Source organism: Gobio gobio (assembly GCF_949357685.1).
Source record: "Gobio gobio genome assembly, chromosome: 4".
In the NCBI taxonomy this organism is placed as follows: domain Eukaryota; kingdom Metazoa; phylum Chordata; class Actinopteri; order Cypriniformes; family Gobionidae; genus Gobio; species Gobio gobio.
The window spans coordinates 56,740,516-56,758,882 of NC_137100.1; the positions used below are offsets into that span (position 1 = coordinate 56,740,516).

The window sequence follows — 18,367 nt, forward strand, 5'->3', positions numbered from 1 at the left end:
TGAGTTAACCAGGGCTTGACATTAACACCCGCCAAATGTGGGTGGATTTCATCAGTGGCTTGTAAAGCAGTCACTCCTACTAGCCACTTTGACAGATTGAATTTAATCTGTAACATAAACATTTTTCAATTGTAGTCTTTTAAATAGGCATCTGAAATAATAAACTAAGTGCAATGTACTGTTGTCAAAAATATAGATTTTTCAATACATATCGATACTGAAATATCTGAAACACTTCCAATACTCATTTTTCGCAGAATAGAGACACGATACCATCTGCGCTTTCTCGCTCATGATTTCTCCGACTGAGTTGACACAAACCCGCCTCCCCTCACTCTTTCTTTTGCTCCAGATGAATATTGTTGGTGTTACAGGGCTTGAATTTCGGCATGGGATTGCGCCGCATAAAGCCGCATTGAGTTCGTTTTGTCCGCTTATTGCGCTTAAACATTCAAATACACACAAAATAATGTTAAAATGCCGGACTTATAGTCAGTTATTTTTTAAATTAACTTGAACAGTGAAACAGTTGAGAAAGAAAACGTGTGTGTAACAATATAATGGATCTGTGTGTATAATGGATCAGGTCTTAAAGTAATAGCAGCCTAATATACCTGCTGCCAAATTATGAAATGATATAAAAAATATCTATATGGCAGTTTTTCCCCATGGTATCGATGTCAAAATTGTGGCCAGTGAAAATGGCATCGAAAACTTTGGAAAACCACTAGCCACAGTGGCTGGAGAGCAAAAATGTTAATGCAAGCACTGGAGGTAACTATAAAATTTACTCTATTCTTCTCCCACTTCACCGGCCACTTACTTTCATGTATTTCTGGAGAAGTGAATGAATTGAAGTGTTGTAAATCCGACAGATACGATTCTCTGAATTGCAGTGCAAACTAACATGGCGGCGCCCATCACGCGTTATAGATCAGACCACAGAGCTGAAGTGGCCACACTTTTGAGAATTAAACTTACGAGTGGCTTACTTAAAACACTTTCCCCCTTTTTTCCTGGTTTAATCTGCAAGGTAATTATAAATTGACACCAAAGAAAATTGCATCACCTTTTAAGCACGAAAGTTCAGACATTGTTGTATATTTAGTTCAGTTGATATTTCTGGTCCTCTGCCATAATTTTATTGTGCAGGCCGAAGGAGCATTTACAGTAACTTCTATTTACACGGTATGTTAAGGGAGAAATAAAAGATATTCAGGATCAAGATCTTAGATTATGTGCCATCAATCATTTGTTATACATCCTTTCTCTAAATGTAATTTCTTAAATAGACCTTCCTCGGCTAAACAAGCAAACTAATCAATCACATTTACTAATGCACATAAAGAACTGCATATTGCTGTCAGCACTATTTGCGTTGTGTGTTTGGATATATGACGGTTAGTGCGGCCCCCACTTGACTTTGGGTGTGGTGTGCTTATACTTATCTAGTATTTGCAGGACTGCCTGTGTGCATTTGCATGTGTGTAATATCCGCACATGACTATATGTCCTCATATGCATATATATATATGTAAAATAACTCTTCAATGATGTGCATGGGGATCTTTCATCACCATAGCTCCAGATTATAACTGAATTATTTACATATCGTATTTATTTTTTTGTCCAATCTCCCCCATCTAGCAATCTCGCCTGGTCCTGCTTTGCCTGTCCTTTCCCTTTTCTCTGTTTTCTTTCTATCCTTCTTCTCCTCTAATTCCACACTGGGGAAAGGAAGATGAGTAGGTCTCCCACCCCTAAAGGGACTCCGGTCCAGCATAGTCCTGTAGATGGGGAATGTCTGGAGGGAGAAATGATCCAGTCTCCCCAGCAGTCAACGCCGTCCAGTGGCCTCAAGAAACGGGTTTCCAGTCTCCTGCAAAGCCCTGTGAGTAAATGAAGTGTGCACTGATGAGCGAAGCTCAAATATTTGAGACATAATACAGATTTGTGTTTATTGCCTTATAGGTTTAAAGAAATGTTTTAATTCCAGAAGCATTTTTTTCCCATTTTTTTCCTCCAAATTACAACATTTGATTCAGAGTAAAATGTGTATGAAAATCTGAACAAAAAGACATTATTAAAGCAGATTACAATGAATAATGAATATTGTAATTTTAACATGACTAACATTTCAATGAAAATATTAAAATGTGAATACAATTATAAGTGTATTAATAATAAAATATCATCATTATTTGAAATTGCTAATTATTTTTATTTAAAGAAGCCTACTCTGTTTTCCTAGTGTATTTTTTTTTTTTTTTGCAACATTTGAGTCGGAGCAAAAAAATACATATGAAAATCTGAACAGAAAGACAAAAATCAACTACTTAATTGAAACACAATGATTAAATGAAATAACTATGATTAACAAAACCCGTTCAAATAATGTTTGAAGTTAATTTAAGTATATTCTAATACATTCTATGTAGATTAACAGTATGGGAGATTCATTTAAATAATTGTAATTAATAATAAGTTTAAGTTTATTATTTATTTGACCATGTGCAAATACATTAATCTTACAAAAGAAAAGATGCTTTACACCAGATTTAGCCACAGCTAATTTCCATCCACAGTCCCTGGGCAGATAAAACAATAAAATATATACATCTAAACATCAATATATATAACTCACTATCTATTTACAACCTCATTTACATTTACACTTCAGCCTAAGCTAACCCTGTACATACTGTTTACAATCAACTTTTTAAAATTGCTACAGTCAATTCTTACTAAACATTAACATAATCAGTGCTGACATAGTTGGTTTTCTAATAATACCTTTTTAACATTTTGAGAGAAGTCCCTCAGGTCAGAGGTTAATTTTAGACTATCTGGAAGATTGTTCCATTCTTTAACAGCTTTGAATGAGAAGGCTGTCTGTGCAAAGGCAGAGCATCTTTTAGGTAATCTACAGTCATTTCGACTTGTGGACCTAGATGTCCTGGTAGTCTGTTCTGAGCAGAGCTGTAGAAGTCGCCTCAGTGGTGGAGGTGCGTTATTATTAAGAATCTTAAAAATTAACCTAATATTTGAGTATACAATTAGATTTTCAAAATGTAATATATTTAACCGCCTAAACATTTGGCAATGGTGATGTCTTAATGTTTTTTTATCTAATACTTTTACAGCCTGATTATAAAGTGATTTTAATGGTTTTAATGTTATTTGACTTGTTTGAGACCAACAGGAGATACAATAGTTAACATGAGAAATAATCATTGCATTCAGATATATTTTTGCTGCATCATAAGTGAGCATATTTCGAATATGTTTAAAAACTGAGATATTGTATTTTAAAAGATTAGACAATTTTTTTATATGTTTTTTAAAACCGAATATTGGTTCTAAAATTACCCCTAAGTATTTGAATTCATCTACTACTTTAATCTTTTTTCCTTTTACAAAAACATTTAAATTCTTTTTGCAACACCGGCAAAGATCATTTACACTCATCATCATCTTCCAGCGTGCGTGCAGTTGAGTTCTGTTGACAACTATGCGTCGCTCAACATACGTCACTTAGTCCGTTGCTCTGATTGGTTGTAGGTCTATCCAATTGAGTGCAGAGGCATTTTCTTTCCTGGTTCGGTTGAAACACGCCCCATAATCACAGCCCAATGGAGCAGTATCAGACTCATATTCTGACTAGAATTGAGTATGACGACGTCAGGCTAGTAGGGGATGAAAAAAAAATCAACTACTCAATTGAATCACAATATTTACAGTTCAATATAAAACTGTTGACTGCAGTAATATCAGTGCTTCTAGTATCTTTGTTTTGAATGTTTTAAACATTATCACCATCAATACATTTCTCTTCTACGGTAAGGAATGAATGGGGATTTTACTTCCAGAATTCTGCTTTTGCGCTCTAATGGGAATGATATGATAATGACACTGAGTGAGGTTGTAGAAGTGAACAGGCATTCAAGTGGCTTCTATAAGCTTTTAAAAAGCTCACTGAAACAGCATATCTCCCATCCGCAGAGGACCCACACCGGTTTGCCTCCTTTTATTCGCCTGTTCAGTCCACCCTTTAATGTCCTGCCTCCCAATCCCTATGTCCTCTCTCCCCTTCCCCCTCATTAGGTTCCCAAAGATATGATTATCTCCACAGCTCAGATATAATCTGCCCTGAATCACCACTGACAGCTGCAGCTGGAGGAGAGAGAGAGAGAGAGAGAGAGAGAGAGAGAGAGAGAGAGAGAGAGAGAGAGAGAGAGAGAGAGAGAGAGAGAGAGAGAGAGAGAGAGAGAGAGAGAGAGAGAGAGAGAGAGAGAGAGAGAGAGAGAGAGAGAGAGAGAGAGAGAGAGAGAGAGAGAGAGCAGGGGAGGAGAAAGCATAGATAGTGCAGGGAGTTTTGGGTGTTGGTGCAAAACAATTAAAAAAAAAACACTCAGAGTGGAGGGAACTTATTGAATGGAGGACAGAACTGAAGAGCTCAACGTTCCAAATGAGGATGATTAATTCAATCTTTCTCTGTTGTGGACTGTACTGGAACCTGAACTCAAATATTCTTCCTGCTGTTTGTTTCCGTATGTTCACAAATGTATTGTTTTATCTGGGCTTTATGTCTGTTATGTTCTTGTGTGTGACATGTTTGAAGCAGTGACAGCAGTGTTTAATGCTTAATTTAAAACTTTTAAAATATTTATAATTACTACTGGGCTTACAAGTTAAAACTATTAGTAGGCTATTCCTCAAACATTATTTTTAGAGTTTATTATTAACTTTATTATGAACTCCTTACCTTCAGTATATACAATTAATTCAACATGAACTGCTTAAAGCACTCCATTCAAACTTTTTGAAGATTTTTTCACTTGTTTATTGTAAACTTCACACATTTTAAGAACTTTAAGATTAAACGTTAAAAAGTATCAGTGTTATATCAGTATCAGCATAGAATGTTCAGTATTCAAAATGTAATGCTTAATAGTGATTGCTTGAGTCATTCTTGCATAAATATATATATTTATAGATTGCAAGTACTTGTACTGCATTTTCTTCAGTAAATGGAAATATGGTTACTGTGTACAGTAAGTTTTTACATTAATTATAGAATATACACTACTATTTTCACTTGTTTTTTCTTTTTTAAAGAAATGTATACTTTTATTTAGGGTGCATTACATTTATCAAAAGTGACAGTGAAGAATTTTAAATTGTACATTTTAGATATTTCAAATGAATTCTGTACTTTTGAACATTCTATTTAAAGATTCATGTATCAAAGATTTCTGAAAAAAATAAAAAAATGTACGTTTCCGCAAAAGTATTAAGCAGCACAACTGTTTTCAACATTGATAATAATAAGAAATGTTTTTTGAGCAGCAAATCAGCATATTCGAATGATTTCTTAAGGATCATGTGACACTGAAGACTGAAGTAGTTATGCTGAAAATATATTAAAAACTGTTTATAATATTACTATTTTTACAGTTTTTTTTTTCTTTTGAACAGTAGTGTACTTTTCTATGATACTTTTTTTAAATGCATGTTTCATTACCTTTAACTGGACCATTTAAGTGAAATGCAAAAGAGCAAAATTATGGACATTGGTTATTTATCAACCACTAATGTGCTCAGTGTGCATTTTCCTTTATTTGTGGGTACTAGTGCATTGTGTTGCTAAATGACTGAATCTTATATGTGTATGTTAGTCCTTTAGAGAGGAGCTGGATGTGCTGATTCAGGAGCAGATGAAGAAAGAAGGAAGTTCCTCCAATCTGTGGGCTCTCAGACAGATCGTAGACTTCATGGCCACTCACGGATCTCCGGCCGCCCTGCCCGTCGCGCCATCAAGTACGTACTGTCTGTAACACATGCCATAATCTACCTACACTCTTAAAAATAAAGGTTCTTTATTGGCACTGATGGTTCCATGAAGAGTCTTTAACACCCATGGAAACGTTCAAATGCACAAAAGTTTGTTTTGTAGAAAAAGATTATTTAGCTGCACGATTACTCGTTAAAAGGCCGCAATCTCGATTGAAACACCCACATGATCTTATTCCTAAATGACAACGATTCGGCTATGACTAACATTTTTGACAAGTCATTCAGATCTGCGTTGGCCAGAGAGAGCAGTTGTCATGTATTGGTATGAAACAGCTTCACAAACAGTCTTTTCAACCACACATTACGATTATTTTTGTGTACGATAATTCAAATGATCACAAAAGTACTTGGATAAACATTTATAGTTCGGATATAAACACTAATGTCTACAGAAGCGATCAAAGTAGAGTAAATCACCTTTTAAAAGCAACGTGACATTTCAAATAAAGACATCATTACAACGTTACGCCAGTAGGTGACGAGTGAGATTTTTCCCAAATACGCTGATTCATCCAGTATCCACTTTATGAGTAAGTCATTGAATCATTCATTCAAACTGATTTTAAAAAATTACTTGTATTGTTTAGATGTGTATTCAGAATTGTTGGAGAATCATGATGTCTATAAAACATTTAAAAAAAGATAATTCTCAGTTTATCCAGAATCATGCTGCTCTAAATTAGATACATAAAATGTAATTGGAAAAAATGGTTCTTTTAAGAACTGAAATGCTCTTTAACATCCCCTAACTGTCACCCCCATTTTTGAGAATACACATGAAAATGCACTATCCAAACCTAAAGGGCTGTAATTCAAGAATGCTTTGGAATATAGACCTAAGTTTGGTCTTTTTTTAAAGAAGACACTCAGAAACTGCAGATTATTGCTGAAGTGTATGAAAGTATGAAAAAGTTTATGGAAGTGTAAATTTACTGTAAATGAAAAACACTGCACTAAATATTTTTTATTTTATATAAAATAAATATTTTACAAAACATGTTTTACTCTAAAATTACTATAAAAGCAAAGCCATATGTCTAACCAAGTTGTGTTCCAAATTTGAAGTTGATATCACAAAAATTGAAGTTCCCATGAGAATTTGTTCAGGTGCTATAGGGTGTCATTAAAATTCCTTTGATTGTTTTTTTTTAATGCATTTTCCCGTAAATATCTGTCCAAATATCACTTCCATCACAAAACAGTCACCAAATATGGAACCTTGAGACTCCATTTGAGAGAGTGTTTTGTCAAGATTAGAAAAGATTAATAAATAAAAGTTGCAATATGAAACCGCCCACTAGGGGAGGAGCCCGCTAGAGGAATTTAGAGTACCGTTTCCATGGTAACGCAACGTCCGATTTCAAAACCGTTTTCACAGGATGAATTTTGAGTTCGTAAGCTTTCGAATGATACCTAATTTATGATAATTACTCAAATATATGAGACACCAGGGTTCTATGGGATCTATGGGAACTTTTATTTTAACCTTTTTTTTTTTTTAAAGTGTAAGAATTATTTACGAATGATTTGTTCTGCTTGTGTTTACACTACATTTCATGCTGCTCTTTTCTCTCCTAATTTATCTATATAGTCTTTCATTTTATCTTCTAATGTAATATCAATATCATATAATACAAAAAGGAATTAGTTTTATCTATCGCCCTGAGAGTTTTCATTTTATTCAGTGTTCATGGGCATATCATAAAACATTATTCTTTTATTCAGACACTTTCAAATAAGAGGAGTTTTAGTTTCAAACTTAATGAATTTAATGTTGAAAGTGAATTCAGTTGAATTCAGTAAAGCTGAGCTGTTCACCCTTTCTTTCATAAAAAGGCTGCCGCGCCACTTAAACTGCAGTAGACTAACTGGTGCTGCTCTTTTTACAAAGTCTATCATGACTAAGACTTTCATTCATACACCCTTGTGCTCTTTCTCTTGTTCCTCATGCCTGTACAGCCGTTACCATGGTGACCCCCATTAACGATTTGCAAGGATGGGAGCCGGGCTCCATGGTGAAGGGGGAGAGACTGATGCGCTGCAAGCTGGCTAGTGTACACCGTCTGTTGGATCTGTACGGCTGGGCCCAGCTGGCCAACACGTGCCTCACAGTAAGGAAACACGACCCATAAAGACTTCTGTCAGTATGCCAAGACTTCTGAAAAGTGCTCCCTGCGCAACTTTTATCTAAGAGCTTGATTGATGAAACAGGCTGTAATAAATGTGATTTATGTGATTAACTCTTGGCATGTTTGGTTCAAACACCAAACCTAAAGATACCGAACCTAAAGGCACAGGGATATGTTCTCAACCTGACAGGTCGGTATTTATTACGCATATTTAATTCCAACCACACCAGAGTTCGTTTAGGGTGCTTACACTCATAGGCGTAATTTACGGGTGGGACGTGTGGGACATGTCCCCACCACTTTTTGCCAGGCTCGATATTGTCCCCACCATTTTTTAAAAGTAATTGAAAAATAGATTGCGGAAGGTGTGTATTAAAGCAAAAGCACAATCTACAAATCGTAATTCATTCATTTAACACATTTTTCCGCCGGTCAGAAGCTTTTTTTCCCATTACAGATTTGTGTATTAGTACATATTTACTAATAGTCGATAAAAAATATATAGCCTACACATCACTATACAACACATGCCCTTATTAGGAGAAAATATGTCATTTTAACGAGAAAAATATGTCGTTTTAACAACATAAGATCTCGTTTTTACGAGTAAATGATGTTGTTTTTTATGACACAAGATCTCGTTATTACGAGAAAGGATGTTGTTAAAACGACATATCTCGTTATTACTACATAATTGAGTGGAAAAATAATATGTATGTGGCAGCAATGCGTCACCGTATTAAATAAACACATAGCAAAACGAGTTGTGCGGTGTCCCCATCACTTTTCAAAGCAAAGTTACGCCACTTAGCACTTTTGGTGCGCACCCGGCACTCTGGGGTTTGGTTCATGTGAACTCCGGTATGGTTCGCTGCTGATGTGATTGCAATCATACTAAATTGCGGAAGTGAACTGCTATGAATGACTTATGATTTAATAAAAATGTGTGTTTGTGTGAGTTTCACTCATTTTCCCGGTGAGTGTGACCGATGTACAGCAAACAGAGAGCTGTAAATCTCATTTCTGTTCGTCTTCAGCGTTCTTTAGAGCATTTGCACATTTCGTGGCAGATAGACGCAAGTGCCATCACGTACTGAAGCTTTGGTAACAAAACCAATGGTTTAAAAAACTAAAATATAAAAGTGAGGTGAGCAACGCTATGCATTTTGCCACCTTCTCGCTGGTCGTCGTTACCAAGCAATGGGGTAAACAGCTGCTGCTTTGATGACGCAAATGCACCCCAGTTTGGACCCATATAATATGTACACAGTCCAGCGGGGCAGGGAGAGGGGAGCAATCGAACTCCGGTTCGGTCCAGGCAATCAAACTAAGTGTGAAAGCACCCTTAGAAGCAGACCGAGACCCATCTTTTCAGTGGCCTTGGTCCGCACCAGGGTTTGGATGGCAGCGTTCACACTTAATCAAATGAACCGCACTAACAGAGACATCGCACCAGGGTTCGTTTTAATTGAACTAAACATGCCAAATGTGAACACAGCCTAACTGTGCGTTCACACCGCCGCCGGCGAGAGCGTCAAACTTCGCTCTGGCCGCCCTGCCATCGACGCTGTAGAAGATTCGTGGACGCGCTGCCGCTCTGACTTAGATCGAATGCTTGGTCTTTTTTGAAACAGCATTTAAAGGGGCTGCAAAGCAAACAATCATGTTGATCGGCGTTTGTGCTGACTGACCACAAGTAGGGTATAACCATATAATATAACCTCATGAAATCATTTAAATGTGAAAGTTAAAAAAAGCAGATTCTTTTCCTTTTCCTTTGAGTAGAAAGTTCAAAAGAATAGCATTTATTAAAAATAGAATTCTTTTGTAACATTTATAAATGTCTTTACTGTCACTTTTGTTCAATTTAATGCATCCTTGCTGAATACAAGTATACATTTCTTTAAAAAAAAAAGGAAAAATCTTACTGACCCTAAAAAATTTTACGGCAGTGAGCGTGTCTGCTTATAAACAGTTACATAACTCATGCTTATGATCAAAAAAAGTAAGTTCACGTATAGTGCACTTTAAATAACCGTACACAGCTGCCAGTGAATCAATCACTTCTGGGGCACATTAAGCTGATTAAAAATACTGAATCATTTCTGCTGCATTTACATTAGCATACTTATTCATGTCTCCTATCACTCCTTCACTCAGTCCATAGGGATTTGAGTGTTTTAAAAAGCCTGTCCTAATAGGAAGTGATTTTGAGATCAAGTATGGTTACAAGAAGTGTGAAAATCAAGACTCTTAAAGGCATAGTTCACTTAAAAAAATTTAACTTCTGTCATTACTTATCCTTGTGTCGTTTTAAACCCTTAGGATTTATTTTCTTTGGAACAAAGAAAGAGATATGTTTTTTTATAACAAGTCATCCAAATTTGACTAAAACATAACATGAATACAGTCTAACACAGACAGAAATGTAAGACAGTATCTCTGAAAATCTCATGAAAAGCTGTAGTGGTTTTGTAGGACATGAGGATGAGTAAATGTCACATTTTTTCATTTATGGGTGAACTATCCCTTTAACCTCAGGTTGCTCCAGGGAGATTGTTCCTGTAAGTAACTATAAGTTGCTTTGGATAAAAGCATCTCTTTCTCTCTGCAGATGCGTGTTAGTAAAGAACAGGAACATTTCCTTGTGTTGCCGAATGGTCTGGCCTACGGGGAGGTGACTGCGTCCAGTCTGGTGAGGGACTGTCCGCGCACACACACACACACACACACACACACACACACACACACACACACACACACACACACACACACACACACACACACACACACACTAAACAAACTTGTGTCCTGCAAGATTTCTCCTGATGATAGTGTTTCACTGTGCTAAAGCACTCAAATGAAGGTCACTAGAAAAAGGAGTGCCATCCCAGATTGTGTGTATTATTTGCTGATAAAAACAGAAAGAATCAGTGTGTTCAGCATTTTTCTGGACATATTTTGTACATTGTTGCAAAAATAAGGCATTAGAAATTGTTACTCATGCAAATATTTCTCGTGTCCATGCATGTGTACAAATTGTATCATAAATTGTGACTTGTAATGGATAAAATAAGAAAAAATGCAGTTCAAAATTTTGGTCGACTAAAGGGATAATTAATAATTTATATAATTTATTTATTATATTTTTTTATATTAATATATAAATCTATATTTAAATATACATTTGTATTTATACATAAATGATGCGCACTTCCTGATTTGGTGAGTTAGGCGTGTTTCTGGGTCACTATATTTTGTTGATACTGGAACAACATTCCTGTCTGAAAATTGAATCCTAACCATATCCCTACCCCTAAACCTAGACCGTTTCTCAATATGAGTTCTTGTACTGTTCTCGTTGTCACCAGTCGCTGCCCAAATACTGTTCCAATTCAAAGTTCACATCTAGCCAAGTACAGTTCAAATCCCTGTCCTTGATCCGCCCCTTTTATCGAAGATGCATTGAGAGGTGACTTGAGCGGACTTGAGACAGACAGGTATCCCAGAATGTATCTCACACAAACCAGCAAGCGCCAATAGCAGATTAAACCCTGTGTAATTTAAAAATACTACTGTTAATGTATCACAAAATATAGTTTTAAGACTTTTTCAGGCGAGAATATACTTGTTTAAAGCTCAAATCTGTGTTTTGTTTTATTTATTGACATTTATCAAAAAGAGAATGGGTTGTGTTTTATGTCATATTTATTACAGTGATAATCATATATATGCACACTTATTGTCTGAACCACATATTAATATGTTTAATATTTTTTTAATGTAAACGGAAAGAGGCAGGGTTGTGTTTTATATTTCGTTTTGTTATAAATATACATGCAGTGAAGATAATCAAGGTACGCGTTGCCTGAACCGCATTTGTGTTGCTATTAATATGTTTAAGATTTTTTTAAATGAAAATGAAAAGAGGCAGAGTCTAATGGTGATGATACACAGGGCAACTTTTTGAGCAATGTTACTAGGCAATGTTGCCGTCAACGGGCAACCAGGTAAGACACAGGGCTCATGACCGATCTAAAGTATCCAGATAGAAATTTGTTGCCCATCCCCAATGGGAAAGTGGCCAAGCAACATTGCTCAAAAAAGTTGCCCCATGTATCGTCACCTTTAGTGTTTTATGACATATTTCGTTTTATTGTAGCCTAAAATATACATACAGAGATAACCGAAGTAGCCAGAGCGAGCTGAGTGACGTTATCAAGAACGCTGCCATTCCATTAGCAGATGGACGAGAGTTCATTCTCCTGAGTCGAACTTGGCAAGTCTGAACTACCAAGGACGCAAATCAGAAGTTTGCATACTTGGTATTGAGAAATGGCCCTAGACTCTAAAAAACACTGGTTTGAAAACAACCCAAGGGTTGGGTAAATATAGGACAGAATACATGTTGGGTTAATTTTATTCAATCAGTCTTTGCTGTCACATTTCCACCGTAACAGCGCCGGATCTCGTGCCGGAGCTTGTATCAGGTTCAGTGGGGGAACTACTAACTTTAGACGGCCGCCCTGTGTTTCACTCGTAGCCGAAATATACGGTGACTGACTCCCTAACCTGTCCATAAACAATCAGTGTACAGTTCTGAGAACATATTTTAACATCAAAAGTATTTATATTCTGTATCTTTTTTAATAAAAGCATCAAATTTTATGCCAGTCATCAGGCGTTTCCATCATGTGAAAAGATTGACGGGACACTCGTTTAGGGGACTCACATCGTGCCACTGTATGTTGCTTTGCATGAAATTAAATGATATACAGAACAACAGATCAAATGTATAGATAAAATAAATGTACACAAGCACCAATTTGACGGAACACTGCTCTCTCCTGAAGAGGCCGCAAAAAGCCTGCAATAAATAACTCAACCCCTGGGTTGTTATGTCTGACCCAGGGTCTGGGTAACACAAAAACTACCCAAATAATGGGTTGTTACATCTGACCCAGGATCTGGGTAACACATACTACCCAAATACTGAAAAAATAACCCCAAAAAATGACCCAAAAGGCTCAATTTGGGTAGAAAAAATAACCCAAGGCTGTAAAGAGTGTAACCCTACCCTAAAATCAGAGGGAAATGATAGGTGAATAGCAGTGATGTAGAAGCACCTAACCCTGGTTGTAAGCTTGACATAAACTGTAAACTTGTTCCTCAAATCTGATTGGTTGATTGTAATGTTGCACTTGGTGAAATCGTGTTCTGCAAATTATGCAGTCGTATCTCATTTTTAATATACATTTTAAGAAAGGCCTTTCATAATGCGAACCAGTATGTTGATTCATTGAATTACTGAAATTCAGTAACATGATCAGATTCAGGGTGGTCCAAATGAATCGCATTGAATCAGCTGTTTTTAAAGGATGTTTTCAGGTGTTCTTGTGAATGCTTGATCAAACCATGTGCTCTCTCTGATGTCCAGGTGAAGGTGAATATTCTCGGGGAGGTGGTAGAGAAAGGCAGCACTAATCTGGCAGTGGATCTGTCTGGGTTCAGCCTGCACTCTGCAATCTATTCTGCTCGACCGGACGTCCGCTGCCTGCTGCACCTCCACACTCCAGCCACAGCTGCGGTACGTCACACACTTGGCTAAGAAAAGTCCCTATTGCTGAAACAGCAACTTACAGTGGAGGAAGAGTTTTTCAATTCTCTGATCAAAAAGAATGACATTGAGAATGAGCAAATATAGTTAAAATTTATACAAAATAGTAATGTAAACCTAAATACAAGTTTGTTTTTATCTATCTATCTATCTATCCATCTATCTTTCTGTCGACCTATCTGTCTGGAAATATTTTAATGCTTTATCTTTTCAATGTTATATATTCTGACGTCCTGCCTAACCACAAAAAAACGTATTCCATTATTAAAAATAATCATTTATTATCATTCTATTATTTTATTAGCATTTTAAAATTACCTACAAACCTGCGAGCAGGACATTGTTGAAGATACTTCATACTGCATTCTCTCATTTCTCTTAATTGGTGTATTTTATTATTCTAGCAATGATCAGATAACCGCTATTAATCTTTCATGTAGGTATCGGCCATGAAGTGTGGCCTGCTACCGCTATCCCATGAGGCTTTGCTGGTGGGTGATGTAGCTTATTATGACTATAATGGAGTAATGGAGGATGAAGAGGACAGAGTGGAACTCCAGAAGAGCCTTGGCCCTACATGCAAGGTTAGTTTCTAGATTGCAGAAACTTCCCTCAGAACATGATGTTGTGAGGCTCGTAAGGTCGAAAAGGTGTTGATGAAATGTTGTTATTGTACAGGTGTTAGTGTTGAGGAACCATGGAATCGTGGCACTGGGAGAGTCAGTGGAGGAGGCCTTTTACACTATCTACCACATCCAGACCGCCTGTCAAACACAGGTAGGGGGAAAAAAAAGAAAATTACAGCCCTTCCCATGACGGCAGATTAGTGGGACAGTAGGAGTGAAGAGAGAGAATGCTAGTGTTCAGAGACTGAGCTAGCCCATGAAAGGGTTGGGGTGTAAGAATAAAAAATTATGTATACCTTCAAAAGTTAGGGGTCGGTAAGGTTTTTTAATCTTACTGACCACAAACTTTTGACCTGGTGTAAATACTGAACTGAATTTTGAACTGGTGTAAATACTGAACTGAATTTTGAACTGGTGTAAATATTTATAGTAAAAATTCTAGTTTTTGCTTTGCTATATATTTCATCAGCTACATATAATGCTGTGTGAGCGATTTGTGTACGGTAAAAATACCTTTATTCGGCCATTCACAAAGAACACTTTTTTTTGTTGAACATATTTTAACTTGAGCGTCACGTCATGTACGACACAAAAGTTCTGTGTGAATCGCCCCTAAAACATCTACTAATTCAACGCTTATTTGTACATGGTATACCAATAAAAGCAATCTGCACAATATAAAATGATCATTCCAGGAATGACTGGAAGGGTCATGGAAAAGTCGTCTAAATCCATTAGTCAAAACTGTGGGTCCCATGATAGAAAGACAATAAAAAGGATTGTGAAAACTGAACGAAGTGCTCGGGTTGAGAATAGTTGTATTGTTAGCTGGAGTGTGACTTCATTTCATGCTGTTTGTCCACACTGAGTCATGCTGCAGTGTTGTGCTGTCCTGGCAGGTGGCAGCACTGTGCAGCGCTGGAGGGGAACAAAACCTAATCATGCTGGACCGCAACATTCACAGGCCCATCTCCAGAGGCACTGTGGGTTGGGCTGGATCCACCTTCGGCCCTATGCACAAGAGCAGGCTGGGAGAACATGAGTTTGAAGCATCGATGAGGACGCTGGACAATCTGGTTAGTTGATTTCAATTTAAAGTGGTTAGTTGATTTCAGTTTAAAGTTGATTTCAATTTCAATTTTCTATTATGCTATTTGAAATGTTCTTGATTTTGTTTTGGATGTCTCTTACAATAGGTTTACATGCATTCAAAGTAAAAAATAAAATAAGAAATTCTCATAATATACATTGCACCCATCAACTCATTTCTCACAGTGTCTGAAACGGTTCGATAAATAATTCGGTCTGTCTAAACCCCTCCTTTCCGAGAGTCTTCTCTGCTCTGATTGGTCAGCTGGCCTGTGATTGATCTACTGCTTACAGCGCATGTTGCCAACAAAAAACAAACTCTTTCAGGCCTCAGCTACAACTACAGTGTTTGAGGGCAGCCAATGAAGACTATAGGCTGGCATTATGTAAATGTGTTACAAACCTACATAGGTTTGTGCCGGAAGTAAGACTGGAATTACGACTCGTTTCAGGCAGTTCACGATCGCCTCTTTCTTTTGGGAGACAATAACTCCATTTATCATGCACTTTGATCTTTGAGACTACTATATTACACACTACATGAAAGGTCATATCTGAAAAAGCATAATAGGGCACTTTGTGTCTATGATTGTGTTTACATAGAATATTGCCGAAGCATGAAAAAGAAACAAGAAAACGAAAAATACGAAATGACAATAGCAAACAACAATAAAAAAAGTATTAAGATAATTAGCTAAATAATGAATAAATAAAAAAATGTATATAATATAAAATAGACATTTATCAAGACATTATGAAGAAAAACAAATACTGTGATTATATGTACTGTATGTGGATGGTAAAGTCTAAATTTATCTAAAATAATGTAGACAGTCAAGACCAGAGCAATTGATCTAATTGTAATTTTATTGCTATTAGACTTGACTTTAGAACATTTGATGATCATTCTATAGGGTTACCGTACAGGATACGCCTACCGTTACCCAGTGCTGTTGGAACGCTCCAGAACCAGGAGAGAGGTGGAGGTACCCGCCACCGTCACGTCATTTTCTTTTCATGAGGATGGGGTTCAACCCCACCCGCGTCTCAATCCCCACACCCAGAGACAACAGCAGAAGACTAGATGGCTGAACACCCCAAATGTCTATCAGAAAGTCAACCAGGACCAGGCCAGCCCAGGACATCGGACTACGGTGAGAGAGATCTTGTATAACAAATGTTTCCATTGAAATAATGAGATCTGAGCTTAATTATTAGCGCTGACAACCAAGTTGTGTGCATACTTGGGGTTAGAGATTCGGACTCTGCAAATTACTAGTCGGAGTTTTAAATTTTGACATGTAAGTCATGCAACATACCTCTTATTGTGTGACCTAAGGTGACCAGATTTCTGATATTGAAACCGGGGAAATTTCCCAGTTTAGTTGTCAAAATATCATTGAAATCTAACTAATTATCTATGAATTAAAAAATAGGGACAATACATTTGACTATTCTTATGAATACATTGTTTTTGTTTTTTAATTGTTGTTGGTTATGATGCTAGCGGGTCAAACAAAACATAACTGTTTTAATACAATTATACAAAATCACACTATGAAAACTAGTAAATGGTGATCATTGCAAATATAGCGAATCAGTATTATATTTTTAAAAAATTATGACTTCACAAAAACACATTACTATTTTACAAAAATAAAAATATGAGATCAGTATATGTTATAGAATATATTTTTAAAACATTTATTGATTTTTCAAGTTGTATTATATTTTTATTTTCCCAAACTGAATATACTGTAAACAGTAATAATTACAACTTTTCAAATGTTATTTTGGTAACACTTTAGTATAGCGTCCAATTCTGTGAACTAGTTGCTTATTAGTATGTATATTACGCCGATATTGGCTTTTTATTAGTACTTATAAAGCACATATTAATGCCTTATTCTGCATGACCATATTCTACATCCCTTAATCCAACCCAATACCTAAACTTAACAACTACCTTATTAATTATCAAAAAGCAGTAATTGGGAGTATACTGAGGCAAAAGTCATAGTTAATAGTGAGAATTGGACCCTAAACTAAAGTGTGACGACCATTATTTTATGTTTGTTGTTTGTGGAAATGGATCTTTATTATAAATGGCTTATTATTTAGCATTTTTGGCTCTTTTGAGAACAAAGTATGTGCTTTCTTATCCATATGGGGTGTACTATAGTTAAAATATGAGTGGGAACTACTGCGTTGTGACGATGGAACTTTCAGAAACGTTTAAAATGATGTGCAAAATAATCCCGACACCATGTTCAGGCTTTGTGTTATATAGTACATACAAACAGTATTTCTTTAATTCAACATGATTAGTTATTATATGAATACCTTGAAACTGATAATGGTGTCTCTTTTGATAACTGATGATCATAGTGATCCATGTTAAGTCCTTCATTGATAAAGTATCAGTGTGTGACAAAGCAATCAGTGTAGCTTTCAGTGTATTGTAGTAATCAGAGTAGCTTTTCTTCTGAAAATTAATTTGAATGACTAAGCCAGAGAGTGTGCTGCAGTTCAGAAAACAGTCTGACTGTGAATCATAGAATATTATTGGTAGAATAATGGCGTATTCGTTACATCACTGTGATAGGACTACAGTTTCGCTGTCTCTTCTACCACAATGTTCCACCCACCTCCCTTTCTGCTTCTCTGCAATGCAGGGGAGATATTTTATTGTCATAAATCTCACTGCAGTGCTTCCACTGCCCTCTGCTGGTTCCTTTTGGAGCTGTTACATTACATCTTTCCCTTCAATTGTCTGCCTCCGTTAGCTTTTTAACATTAGGCTGGGTGTCCCGGGAATGATTGACATGCTTTCGGACAAGCTGAATTCCTTTTGTATTAATTTCTTCTCTTTTAGTGGCAGAAGGCAGAGGAAATCGCACAGGCCAGTGGACAGGCCATTAAAGAGAATCCAAACCAGTTTGTCCCACTATTTACCAACCCACAGGAGGTGCTTGAGACTAGAAATAAGGTACAGTACGTTTTTTTTTTTTTGTCATTGGGTTTAAACGTCTGTATTGAAACTGCAGAGT

General features: G+C 36.5%; 1 protein-coding gene across 6 annotated transcripts in view; it reads left to right on the plus strand.

Annotated features, from left to right (window-relative positions):
• Positions 1-18,367, plus strand: part of add2 (adducin 2 (beta)) — a 35,462-nt gene that overhangs the window by 8,119 nt on the left and 8,976 nt on the right. For 4 of the 6 annotated variants that reach the window (XM_079816042.1, XM_079816043.1, XM_079816045.1 and 1 more), the window contains exons 2-11: positions 1,648-1,891; positions 5,679-5,820; positions 7,816-7,967; positions 10,600-10,680; positions 13,423-13,572; positions 14,043-14,186; positions 14,281-14,379; positions 15,128-15,304; positions 16,232-16,471; positions 18,193-18,306. In XM_079816042.1, coding sequence (XP_079672168.1) covers positions 1,742-1,891; positions 5,679-5,820; positions 7,816-7,967; positions 10,600-10,680; positions 13,423-13,572; positions 14,043-14,186; positions 14,281-14,379; positions 15,128-15,304; positions 16,232-16,471; positions 18,193-18,306 — 1,449 coding nt within the window. In that variant the 5' untranslated portion in view covers positions 1,648-1,741. Of the gene's footprint in view, positions 1-1,647; positions 1,892-4,169; positions 4,551-5,678; positions 5,821-7,815; positions 7,968-10,599; positions 10,681-13,422; positions 13,573-14,042; positions 14,187-14,280; positions 14,380-15,127; positions 15,305-16,231; positions 16,472-18,192; positions 18,307-18,367 lie in introns of those variants that run through there. The other 2 variants (XM_079816046.1, XM_079816044.1) reach the window with 2 other exon arrangements.